The 13,338-nt window shown below is 40.6% G+C and overlaps 1 protein-coding gene across 1 annotated transcript; it reads right to left on the bottom strand.

The window, feature by feature from the left end:
• Positions 1-1,455: 1,455 nt before the first annotated feature.
• On the bottom strand, positions 1,456-11,308 carry LOC108285632 (dynein heavy chain 7, axonemal-like). The gene is made up of 3 exons (XM_017502916.2): positions 11,192-11,308; positions 2,542-2,675; positions 1,456-1,825 (listed from the first exon to the last, which is right to left on the bottom strand). The coding sequence occupies exons 1-3, from the start codon at positions 11,306-11,308 to the stop codon at positions 1,456-1,458; spliced, it is 621 nt and encodes a 206-aa protein (XP_017358405.2).
• Positions 11,309-13,338: the final 2,030 nt, after the last annotated feature.

Raw genomic sequence — 13,338 nt, 5'->3', positions numbered from 1 at the left:
GCTAATCACTTGAAGTTAGGAGTTTGAGACCAATCTGGCCAACATGATGAAACCCTGTCTCTACCAAAACATCAGCTGGGTATGGTGGCACATGCTTGTAGTCTCAGCTACGTGGGAGGCTGAGGCATGAGAATTGTTTGAACCCAGGAGGTGCAGGCTGCAGTGAGCCAAGACTGCACCACTGCACTTCAGCCTGGGCAACAGAGTGAGACTCTGTCTCAAAAAAAAAAAAAAAGAGAGAGAGAGAGAAAAAAGGGAAAGATGCCACACACTTTTCACAACCAGATCGTGTGAGAACTTTATCATGAGAACAGCACTAGGGGAATGGTGCTAAGCCATTCATGAGGAACTGCCCCCGTGATCCAGTCACCTCCCACCAGGCCCCAGCTTCAACATGGGGGATTACAGTTCAACATGAGATTTGGGTGGGGACATGGATCCAAACCCTGTCATGAACTATGTCCTTTAGTAAGTTTTTTTTTTTTTAGTACTGAAAGTCATTTTAAAACAAAAAATAAAAAATTTCAAACATACAGGTAAGTGGAGAGAATTTTATAATGAATGCCCACATATCCACCACTTAGACTATAAAACTAACATTTTAATATGTGTGCCTGATTTATCTTATATCTTCCATCTCTCTATCCATCCATCCATCTTATTTTTTGGATGCATTTCAAAGTAAGTTGCTTCAGCCCTAAACATGTGAACACACATGTGATTAACTAGAGTTGAGTTTTTTTGGTGTTTTTTTCTCTTGAGATAAAATTTATACACAACAAAATACACAGATCTTAAGCATATTTTTCCATGAGTTTTGACAAATGCACCCAGGTGTATAACCCAAACCCATATCAAGATACAGGACACTATCATCACACCAGAAAGTTCTCCTCATGCCTCTTCCCAGTTAATCCCTGTCAGGATCACCATCCTCCACCTACTCTAGATAATTACTGTTCTCTGATTGTTTCCCACTACAGATTACCTTCATCTGTTCTAGAACTTCACGTAATTAGAACCATAGAGTATGTACTCTTTGGGGTCTGATTTTCTTTGCTTAGCATAATGTCTATGAGATTCATCCATGTTCATGGGTATATCAGTAGGATTTCTGGCCAGGATTCCATGGTATGGATGTATTATAATTTGTTCATTTTCCTTTTAGTGGACATTTGGTCAGTTTAAAGTTTTAAATATTACATATGAAATTGCCATCGGCCTAACTGTACAAGTAATTTTGTGTATATTGTTTTCATTTCTCTGGGGTAAATACCTAAGGAGTGGACCCCATAGCATTATTATTATTATTATTTTTTTTTCAATTTCTAACCCTCAGATTTATTTCTGGTACAATGAGTAATCAAGTTCATTTTAGGTAAGTGGCTGTAATGCTTGTACCGCTCTGAGACAACAATGGAAGCCACAAATTACTCTCTAAGTTTCATTTATTAATTAGTTAATATTAATTAGCATTTTCTTCACATACCTTTTTGCCAAAATTTCTGACTTCTCTGAATTTTCAATAGACAGGATGAAAAGGTTAATAAACCAGGTCAGTGAATACTGGTACATGGGCTCAATGTTGGCTAAATCAGCAATAGAAAAAAACAGGATGGAAGAATGGATGGCAATAGGACGATAGCCCATGCGGGTGGTGTCAATCTTTTTCTCTGTCTCTTCGGCTACTTCCTGCTTCTGAGAAATCTCATTAGCCAAAGCCTTGGAAGAAGATAATATCTTAATAGCAGTTTCATCTTCTAATATATTGCCTTCCGAAGATGAAAGAACTTCTAAAATCTTGTCTTCTATTTCTTTTAACTGCCTGGAATAAAACACAATTTCTCAGAAGAAAAAGAAGTCATTTAAAATCACTTCCACGTATATGTTCTTTTATAAGAAACAAAGAGCTTGTAACCTAAAGAAATGCATCACTTTGTGACAAATATCTGTTAATGGTGATACTGTGTAATTAATTTCTTATCTTGCAAAATGTCACAAAGATGGGCCTTTCTGCTCAATTTCCCTTTTTAATGATCATTTATGTGCTAACTAGAAAGAAATACGGCAAGCCAGTTTACTCTGCCATCAAGGATCTCAGCTTGGAGTGAACAGAAAGTAGCACTCCATTTATTTTATGAAATTTTACATGACTTATACAGCTTTACTCTTTCTACCTATGATATAGATGTTATGAGCAGCAAGTGGAATGCAACATATTCATTCATACCATGTTCCAGTAAAAATCAGGTTACCTCCGTTACACAATGAATACTAAAACTTTGTGGAATAAGAAAATACCCTGCCCTGACTTGTGGCAGGCCTTCTAGCTCTTCCAGTGCCTAAGAACGTGCATGTAAAAATATACTCAGTAATGCAGTTTTATAAATTAACAAGGAGGTAATATAATTCCTTACATTTTCCTGTTATATTTTCCCTTGCAGTATTCCTATCGAACAAAAGAGATCTGTAAAATGTACTTTAATTCATCCTAATGATATCAAAACAAATAAGAATAGTTCTGTTTATAACATTTAAAACCTTTTATTTTCAGCTCCTTGTAATATCAAGGCTTGCTTTTCTTCTTCAAGGTCCGGCCTTTCTCGTGCCACCACAATTCCCAGAAGCTGGTCTTGCATTCCCTCAGAGGTTATCATGAAGTTTAGTAATGTTACCTATAAACAGAAAAAAAATATAAAAATTGCACCATTATTTCTATTAAAAATGCCTCTGCTTTTATGTGTCAAGTTCTGACCTTAAAATAGACTCCGTTTACTACAGAGTAGTACTTGTGAAGGTATAATTTGTAGAGACTATGATTAACGACATAGGCAAGCATGATTGTTGGATTTAAAATCCACCTCAGTTTCTCATAGTCAGAAATCTAATACCTCAAAGGGTTTGTTAGGTGATCAATATATTCTCATTTCAAACTTGTCTAATTTCTGAGAACTCTTCAACAGCAAAATTCATTAGAATCAGGTTGGAAGCTCTCTTCCATTTCAGTTGATCAGAGCAGCCATGGCATAATATAAGGTTCGAAGCCTGGCTCTAGAATCCTATTAGTTGGACCAGCTGATTTACATTGTAAGGATTCTACTGGTATCAAAAGTAAAGGAAATCTTACAAAGTGAGATAAAAAGAAACATTGTAATTACTTGTCATGAGTGCAGTATTTTTACAATCTGATAATCAGCCACTATTGTGAACTAAGGAATTTACATTTTCGTGGTGTCTATCAAGACTATTTGCTAACACCTGCTTCATCCAGGTACCTAATTGCTCTTATAGGCAGATCTCTCTTCATTGCCCACATCTCCTGGTTCTTTCCCATAAACATGCAAACATGCTCAGGTCTCTTTTTTCAAAAAAAGCAAACAAGAAACAAATCATTCTATTGCTCCCCCAATCCTTTTCAGCTATGGAATAACCTCTCTCTGGGCTTTCACAATGACACTTATCAAAAGTGTTATTTTTATATATTTTCTGCCTCCACTGAATTTCATGATACAGCCCTCTACAATCTGCTCCCTGCCCTGCCTCTGCACACCCATCCACACACACTGCAATAAACCACAGTAACTTCCTGGCTCTGGTCACCAATGAACCCATACTGTCTTGACCTTGGCTTCAATTGAAATCCTCACCTTTGTTTTTTTTTTTTTCATGTATATTGCAGTCTGCTTGACCTCATGTCTTGAATCACATTTTTTTTTTTTGAAAGTCAGAAGGCTCTTTATTATTGCCACATATCACCAATTTTTTTACTTTTAATTTTTATGGATTGCTGGGAAAGGTCTTGACGGGTGTGTGATAGATTCTATGTTGTTTACTGAGAAACGATGGCAAGGAACACCCAGCCATCCCCAGGCAGAAAACTCCTAGAATAGTAAGCAATAAGTACTGGTCATGCACTAGTTAAACCAGTTCCCAAAACACAGGATACATGACCTTGTCCCCATTGCTGACTCGCAAAGAGTGCTTTCTAGCTTATTTCTATTTTAGTACTGAACTGGCACTATTGCCTGTTTAGTCTATCTTCATTCTATGAAGAAACACTGAACACCTGCTTATTAAAAATAATCACTTGTTCACAAAGAATAAATACGTGGGTCAGAGTCTGCTCTGGGCTTTCAGCTGGGAAATGCTGTCAGTCCCTTGATGGTCCCCCTGTGTTTCCCACTTTTGCACTCTATCTTTGTGTCTGTTTCTTAATTCCTCTAGCGTCGCCTGGGTTGGGATCTCCACAACCGAGCTGGTCTCAGTACATGGGTATACGTCTCTCTCCTAGGCCAGAATGAAAGTAACTTTAGCACAGGGATCTCTTATTTGACTTCACGGCTTGTTTGGCACAAAGTCACGTTCCCTTCAAACTTATTGAATGACCAATCAGAATGCCCACATTCCACATTCATAGAGCTGCTCTCTGCTACTTCTATTTCCTAAGATTTTAGTCACTTGATGATTCTTCCCTAAGGCATTTTATATAAAGTAATAGCTACTATGAATCAGGCTCTATAATATAAAGAAAAGCAAGATACAGTCTGGTCCCTGACCTCAAAAGTTTTAGTCTAGCTGAGCAAACCGAAGAACAAAGAACATCCAATGGGATAAGGACTCTGAGAGTGGTAAGCTTGCAATGCTACAGGAGCACAGAGGGTACCCAACCCAGAACAGGAAGACAAAGAGGGCTTCCCCCAAGCAAAGGACACCTGAGTTAAAACTTAAGAGTGACTGGCAGCTAGTCAAGAGAAAGAAGAGGGCAGCATTCTACAGGCCACAAGATTTCAACCTTGGCTGCTGACTGGAATATACTGTGAAATTTAAAAACCAGTAGTGTCTGGGTCTTAAGTCCAGAGAGTTTTATTTAATTGGTCTGGAGTGTGGCCTAGGGAGTTTAAAAACTCCCCAGATGATTTCAATCCAGGATTGAAGAACGATTGCTCTTGGCAAACGAAACAGCATAGACAAAGCAGCAGAGAAAGGCAAAGCATGTTTAGAGGAATCTGTTCCACCACTGGAGAGTGTTCAGGTAGGACCCAAGGAGCGCCCTTCATCTACTACCTATAATTGAAGGCAAACATTTTCTACCACATGTATCTGAGAATTCAATGTGTGCAGTCGGCAATATTAGAAATACTTGTTTTTTTAACACAGGAACAGAAAATCAAACGCTGCTTGTTCTCACTCATAAGTGGGAGTTGAACAATGAGAACACAGGGACACAGGGAGGAAAACATCACACACCAGGGCCTGTCGGGGTTTGGGAGCAAAGGGAGGGAAACATTAGGACAAATACCTAATACATTCAGGGCTCAAAACCTAGACGACAGGTTCATAGGTTTGGCAAACCACCATGGCACATGCATATCTATGTAACAAACCTGCACATTCTGCACATGTATCCCAGAATGTAAACTAAAAAAAAAAAAAAAAAAAATGAAATACTTGTTTTTAACTCTTGAAAATTCTATAAAAATTTCAGCAACTACCACAAACCATCAGAGGTGACTCAGTGTTTGCTCCTGATTTCATCACTTTCCTAATGAAGGGAGGTTTTTAAATAGGGAATACTTTTTCAAACCCAGGTAAAACCACTGCATTCTATATGTTAGTGACAATTTTGTCCAAAACTTTTAAATACATTTTCTATCACGATCTAAATTGTAGCAGCTAAAAAATGCCATTTTGGCACACTGAAATCTAGGTTTTTTTTTTTTAAATTAGAATTTTAATTCGAATTTTAAAACCTGTGAACTAGTAGAGAAGAAACAACCCCCTGGGCAAACTACCTATATTTAGCAGGTTATAATCAACCAACTCTAACACAGGCAGCTTATCAGAAATATTTATTTGCAAGGCAAAAGCATTGTTCTTGTTTTTATGTTTCATTCCTTCAAGCCTCTGCTAGTCTATGATGTACCTTGTGTGGATTAGAAAAAGATGTCATCTGCATGCAGAATCAGCTCCACACCAGGCCAATGCCTAAGAAACTTGGGGCTAGATTTCAGCCCTCTTCAATTTCACCTTTGTGTTATGTACAAACTGCACAACCATAGAAGCTGCCATCGCTCTCCCTCCTAATGATAAGCAGTGTGTCCCTACCAGTGGAATGGTTTAGAGAAAAAAAAAAAAAAAAGGAAGGGTCAAAAATGTTATTTTTCTAATCTTAATGACTTATTTGTCACCTTTGGAGGTTTTGCCTGATTTATAAATTGTTTGCATTGCCAAGGTACAAAGGTTTTCCTTTCTTACAAACGAAAAATAGGTAATGCTGTTACTGAGGTTGCTGTTCTACTTTTGTTTTTCGTCTTTTCATCTGTTGTTTCCTGGTGGGCNCTGGGATTACAGGTGCCCCCCTACCATGCCCAGATAATTTTTTTGTATTTTTAGTAGTGATGGGGTTTCACCATTTTGAACTCCTGACCTCGGGATCCATTCACCTTGGCCTCCGAGAGTGCTGGCCTCCCAGGATGCTGTGAGCCACCGTGCCCGGCCTCCTCTTCTTTTTCCTATAAGCCACTCATTTTCTTCCCTTTTCTCAATCCTGGCAGGGTATAATGTTTTGTTACTATTTTCTCACTGTCCTAAAAATTCTTCCAGAGAGAGGCAGCACGGTGTTGATGAAAATGCCTTGACTGTTTGATTATGTTCAAGATGTGCCTCTACTGTTTTATAGCAGGGTGAGTTATGGTACTTCTCTGGGCTCCAGGCTCCTTAATTGTTTGTTCATTCAAGATGTTGGAGGAGATAATTCTGGAGTTCTCTTTCCATCTCTATCATTCTGTAAGTCTATGACATCTTTTTTTAAGACACAAATCTGGCAGAGAGAAAAGAGACAGACGGACAGAAAGATGATGAAGACATGAGGGTAGAGATGGAGGGGGCAAAAAAGAAAAACAAATAACTTTATTCCTGCTACTTGGCCAGTCAAACAGTGACATGGTCTCTGGGGCCAGGCCAGTCCCTTCCGCCATCAGCTTTCTTTCTTCTGTCCTGATTTCATGGTTAGGCACCCCCCTGGCCTTGCCTTGTCCTCTGCTGTTGTGTACCCCCTATCTTCTCTGTTCCCTCCATTAATAGATATTAGTTTCATGCTCTAGATATGCTCACTGAGCCTCCCAAGAGAGCACTGTAAACCAATTTATGCCAACAAACCAATGAGGAAACCAAGAGAGGTCCCTTCTCGCCAAGGTAAATATATTCAATTTAATAAGGGCTTTGCAGATAAAATGCACTCATTTTCATTGTATAACCTAGAGGAAGGACACTAATATTAGGAGGCTTAGGTCCAAGAAGTGAAGAAACACCATGGCAGGCTATATGAGGAGTCTCTTAAGTGTATGAGCTGGTGCCTTTGAGATCTTCTTCATATGATACAGGTACCGAGACTAGGAGACGTGAATTTTTATTGCATTAAGTCTCAGTTTAAAAATTTTATTCTGCTGCTCTCAAAAGCATCCTCATACTTATGAGAACACATATGCCAATTTTGGCCCAGAAAATGTGGTCTCTGTGCATGTTGCTGGATATCATTTTCAGCACGTGTACTCTCTTGATACCTTGGGTATATCTTACTTTACAGTAATTAACATAGATGTCATTTCAAAAAGGAAAAGTTTCATCCCGGCTTTAGGGAAAGCTTAAATGAGGAGAGAAACTGCTAAGGAAAGAGGAAGATTAAACATTAAAAAAAGAGAGAAGTAGTGTAGAGTGAAAAGGTGTGGGAAAAGATGGGACAATGATGACCAGAAGATGAAGAGAAAAAAATGGGAGGTCTGCAAATAAAATATAAAATCCTTAAAAGACAGGATTTTATGCTAAAAAATAATTCATTCAAAATTTTGTCCAAAGCCAGAAGTAATAGCGCCCCCTGGCAGTCTTCAGATCGTTAATGTAGTGTGTGTGTGTGTGTGTGTGTGTGTGTGTGTGTGTGTGTGTGTGTGTGTGTTTGAGATGGAGTCTCGCTCTGTTGCCCAGGCCAGAGTGCAATGGCACAATTTCGGCTCACTGCAAACTTCGCCTCCTGGGTTCAAGCAATTCTCCTGCCTCAGCCTCCTGAGTAGCTGGGATTACAGGCGTGTACCACCACACCCAGCTAATTTTTGTATTTTTAGTAGAGACAAGGTTTCACCACATTGGCCAGAATGGTCTCATTCTCCTGACTTCTTGATCTGCCCTTCTGGGCCTCCCAAAGTGCTAGATTACAGGCGTGAACCACCATGCCCGGCCGATTTGTTTGTTTTTGAGATGGAGTCTCACTCTGTCACACAGGCTGGAGTGCAATGGCACAATCTAGGCTCACTGCAACCTCTACCTCCTGGATTCAAGCAATTCTCCTTCCTCAACCTCCTGAGTAGTTGGGATTACAGGCATGTGCCACCATGCCTGGCTAATTTTGGTCTTCTTAGTAGAGATGGGGTTTCACCATGTTGGCCAGCCTGGTCCTGAACTCCTGACCTCAAATGATCCACCTGCCTCTGCCTCCCAAAGTGCTGGGATTACAGGCGTGAGCCACCATGCCCAGCCTCTAATGTATTTTGATATACTCAAAATATACTCATATTTCACAACAAATAAAAAATTAATTACAGTTCAGAAGGAACGGTGTTAGGCTTTCAATTCAAGCTGTAATAAATCATATTAGTGATTATTTTCCTGTTTCTAATATATCAGTTAAGCTCATTGGATTCCAGCTAATTAAGCTACAAAGATAAGGGACTCACACCCTAAGGATGGAATGAACTCTAGCCTCTAAATAATTATCTCTCTGCGGTTGAGGCTCTTCAGTTTCCTATGTTATGCCAGTAGATTCAGTTCAACAGTTATTTATAGGAAAAGAAAAAGGCATTAGACTGTCAGCCCTCATCAGACACTGCGTATGAGCACTGTGACTTTGAGACTCAGGGCTGTGCACCTGGGGGAGCTGGTGAAAAGAACACACATGCTTTGAAAAGAAGCCCAGCCACAGCTAAGAGCTGTGCTAGCCTCGTTACCATTGTCATCTAAAACCCTCTTCCAGCAAGGGAGGAGGACTCTAAACTCCAGGTGTATTTAGGAGCCACTTGATGTTTAATGCCTAAGAAGAAAGGCGTTGGAAGACAGAGCAAGCAAACAGAGATTCTAACTTTACAAACTGCAGAAGTTACCAAATTTAAAATAAGGAGAAAGATGAGGTCAGGATCAAAATCCCTCAGAGCTGGCTGAGCAAGGTGGTTCACGCCTGTAATTCCTGCACCTTGGGAGGCCAAGGCAGGCAGATCTCTTGAGGTCAGGAGTTCGAGACTAGCCTGACCAATATAATGAAACCCCATCTCTGCTAAAAATACAAAAATTAGCCAGGCGTGGTGGCACACGCCTGTAATCCCAGCTACTCGGGAGGTTGAGGCAGGAGAATCACTTGAACCCAGGAGGCGGAGGTTGAGCCGAGATTGTGCCACTGTCCTCCAGCCTGGGAAACGAGCAAAAACTCCGTATCAAAAACAAACAAACAAACAAAATCCCTCAGAGCCAGGATTTGGGTATGAGGAGATGAAAGGGAAGGGAGGGCAGAACGTCTTCCTTTGAGGACCCAAACTAGCAAGGCTGGTGAACTAGGGTGGAGGGTGTGCACCTGCGGAGGTGGATTGAGGAAATCTTAAAAAGCTGGAAACATCTGCCCGTGTGGCCTTTCAGGTCAAACTTGGGTACAGAGATAACCACTTCCCCTACTCTACTCCACCACAACTAACTAGCCTACTTCGTTATTAAACCCTGAGAATGTCTACCCAGAAATCTGTTTCAAAGCGTTTTTAAAACATATATATTACTTTTTTGAGATTAAGTTTTGCTCTTGTTGACCAGGCTTGGAGTGCAATGGCGCAATCTCGGCTCACCGCAACCTCTGCCTCCAGGGTTCAAGTGATTCTCCTGCCTCATCCTCCTGTGTAGCTGGGATTACAGGTGTGTGCCACCACACCCAGATAATTTTTTGTATTTTTAGTAGAGATGGAGTTTCTCCATATTGGTCAGGCTGGTCTTGAACTCCCAAGCTCAGGTGATCCACCTTCCTTGGCCTCCCAAAGTGCTGGGATTACAGGTGTGAGCCACTGTGCCTGCCTGGCCTTTTTTTTTTTTTTTTTTCCAATTGTTTAAAGAAGAGAAGCTTTCTGTTTTTAAAAGACTGATAGCTATGAGCTAGTTACACTTTTGGCATGGGCCGAGAAGAGATGGCAACCTTGAACAAGGCAGTTTCCTGTGGCTGAGAGCAATGCCCAATGAGGAACACAGCTGGAAGCCTTTAGCAGCTTCTATTTCAAGCAGCTGGAGCATAGATGCATGGGTCCTGCAGGTGGAACCTGAGTGAGCTCCACAGTGTCCACTACAGTCCACCCCTTGAGTTGCTCTGCTCCATTTACTTCTTATACAGTAGGAAGTTTGTCTTATCCAGAAACAGCTTCTTTAGGATTCTGGTTGGCCTCGTTACCTGAAGAACTTCTAAGGGAAGAGTTAGTGGGATGAACTACAGTACATGCTGCTATAGTTAATCTCAAAGCTGGAGCTGATACTCCTCCTTCGCCTCCTCTGCTACTCATTCTAGATTTCTCTTTCCCTTGAATAGCACTCCTGCCAACCTATGAGGCTTGCCCAATTAAATAATTCTTATGCTCACCCCTGAAGAGTGTAAGCCTCTGGTTACCTTGCTCATCTCAGCCTGTGTCTTCTCTACTTGTCCATTTACCTTTAAAACATGGCATGGGTATGCCAAGAGCTGTCCCGGTGGTTCACCTAAGTAGCAGACATATGGCACATGTGTGTAGCAGCAGACCCACCTACTTACTTTCTACTGATGATTAGAGGCAAATTTCCCTGCTGAGACGATGACTCCTTTCCTTGTCTGCTGGTCTCTTGGCGTGAGGACTCCAAAGCCACCAGGCAGCAGCCATGGCTTAAAGTTCCGTGAAATTTGACTGTGTTCCCAGGGAGAAGTGTTACCACCACTGGCATGAGGACTTCAAGGTTCACAATGCTTCAAGTCGTAGGGCAGGAAATACAAATTCCTCAAGTGGGTGATTGGGGGTGATGGTAAGTGGGGCCACTCTTATTTTTACCCCTTTGTTCCCAGAACCGTGCATTCTACCTACCGAGACCATAGAACATAGAATGCTGGCTGATTTAGGATGTGTAGCACATCATGGAAGATACGTAGCACCTCATGTAGGATGACGCCCCATGCTTGCAAGGTGTCATCGTCAAGCTGGTCTTCATCCACCTTATCTTCATCCACCTTGACATCATGTGCTACATGATGCGCTAAAGGAATTTTCATCCTGACAGATGTGGCAAACACATCCTCAATAATGTCCCTGTAGCAAATGCTGTCCTGGATGATTAATGAGGTAAGTGATAATTTGCAAAGGCTACAGCTTTTAAGATTAGTCAGACCTGAGTTTGAATCCCAACGTAAATTGCTTTTACTTCTTGGGTAATCTCCAGCAAGTTGTCCTTCACAACTCATATCATTCCTTATTTAAAAAATTACGTCAGTAATACATTGTCATCACAAATGGTTCTAGAAATATGTAACTATAGGGTGAAATATAAAATCCTCCTCCCATCCTGACCTTCCCCTGCTTACCCTGTGCCTACTTCCCTTGCCTGAGGTAACCATCCTTAACAGTTGAGCTACATCCGTCCCAGATTTTAGAACATATTTTTGTTTACATGTACGCATTACTGTGAAAATTGCTTCTTTTGCTGAACAATATATCTTGGAGGTAAGTATGGATTTATCTCATTCATTTTTAATATCGCTTAATATCCCATAATGTGGATATATTCTAATTTATTTAACCATATCCTCTTATGATGACTCAGATTTGTCATCCTTTCTTCCTTCCTGCTTTCCTATTCCTTTGCTAATACAGGATTTTGCTTATTGCCCAGGCCGGAGTGCAGTGGTGCCATCTTAGCTCACTGCAGCCTTGAACTCCTAGGCTCAAGTGATCCTTCAGCCTCAGCCTCCTGGGTAGGTGAGGGTAGCTGAGGAACCACAGGTGTGAGCCACTGTGCCCAACAGTAAACATTTCTTTAGGATAGATTCTAAAGAATTAATGGGTCAGAGGATATGCATGCTTTAAATTTGGATTGATGCTGCCAAGCTGCCGTTTCAGATAGCTTCCTTTATTTATATTTGGGCAATTTATTTAATTTCTGTGATCCTTTGTTTCCTCAAGTATACAAATTCAGTGTAGTCAAACCTACTTCATAAGCCTGGTGAGATGATTAAACGAGGAAAAATCATCTCACAGTGTGTAACAACAGTGCCTGGAATGTGGGGGTTTCTTATCATCTTTACGCCTTAGAATCAGATAGAAGAAATTGATTTTCCTGTAACCTTTAGTCTATTTATTTGTGGACACTGAGGAAGGTCACAACTCTCCTTGTGGGATGTCTTCATATTAGGCAAGTTTCAGAGGCTAAGCATTTTTGGAGGTTACTAAACAAAATGATCCAACACGTAGAAGGTAGCCAAAAAAGATGCTGGCGTGACTTATTGTCAGGCAAGGGCTTTGTTTAACAAGGCTGTGAAAGGATCACCTAACTCTCTTGGCAAATACAGTTTGATTTGACTTCCTATTGGCTAATGAATAGGGCCCAGGGATTTTACAACCAAAGTTAGATGTTAATATATAATAAGTTGATACGATAAAAATTATTTTAGTCTAATAATGCCAATTATTTCTGTTCACTAGAGAAAAAAACCCTAAAGATTATAGTTTATTGCTCTGTAGAATACTGATGTTTTAGTATTAAATCATTTTATTCTAGCTTGCTTCTCTTTGATAGAAAATATGTACATTCGTTTCTTGTATCTGCCTTCGAATCATTTTGTCATTCTGTTTGTTCCCTCATTAACGAGCTAAAAATAACCTTGACATATGCTCTTATGTATATGTGTTGTTTTAACATTTTGAAATTCTACTTTTAACAGTACTCAAGATCAAACCACGCTGCTGCTTTCACTCCCTGCAGATGGTCATATTTTTGGGGCCTTCATTCATTTAATTGTCTTCTTTTGTGTTATCTCTAAATTCTCCATGGCTCTGGACAGTAATTAAACGTAAAGGACAGAATTTCTCCTGCCGGCTCTCCTGCGTCACTCCTTCAGTTCTCACCTTAGATTTCCTCTCCTTTGGAAACTTTCATTGTACTTCTATCTTTTTTTTTTTTTAGCGAGAGTCTCGCTCTTTTTGCCCAGGCTGGAGTGCAATGGCACCATCTCAGCTCACCGCAGCCTCCCCCTCCCAGGCTCAAGCGATTCTCCTGCCTCTGCCTCCTCAGTAGCTGGGATTACAG

Source organism: Cebus imitator, unplaced genomic scaffold, assembly GCF_001604975.1.
Source record: "Cebus imitator isolate Cc_AM_T3 unplaced genomic scaffold, Cebus_imitator-1.0 Scaffold304, whole genome shotgun sequence".
In the NCBI taxonomy this organism is placed as follows: Eukaryota; Metazoa; Chordata; class Mammalia; order Primates; family Cebidae; genus Cebus; species Cebus imitator.
Note: the sequence above shows the minus strand (reverse complement) of the source record. Positions and strands in the feature narration are given on the sequence as shown.

Bases quoted from the DNA above. Each gene is read 5' to 3' on its own strand.
- LOC108285632 (XM_017502916.2), bottom strand. From the start codon at position 11,308: ATGAAAATTCCTTTAGCGCATCATGTAGCACATGATGTCAAGGTGGAT. The intron at 2,676-11,191 runs GTGCTACGTATC...TTCTGTTTATAG, and splicing joins GGGGCGTCATCCTACATGAG to GTAACATTACTAAACTTCAT. The intron at 1,826-2,541 runs GTTTTAAATGTT...GTTTTATTCCAG, and splicing joins CAAGGAGCTGAAAATAAAAG to GCAGTTAAAAGAAATAGAAG.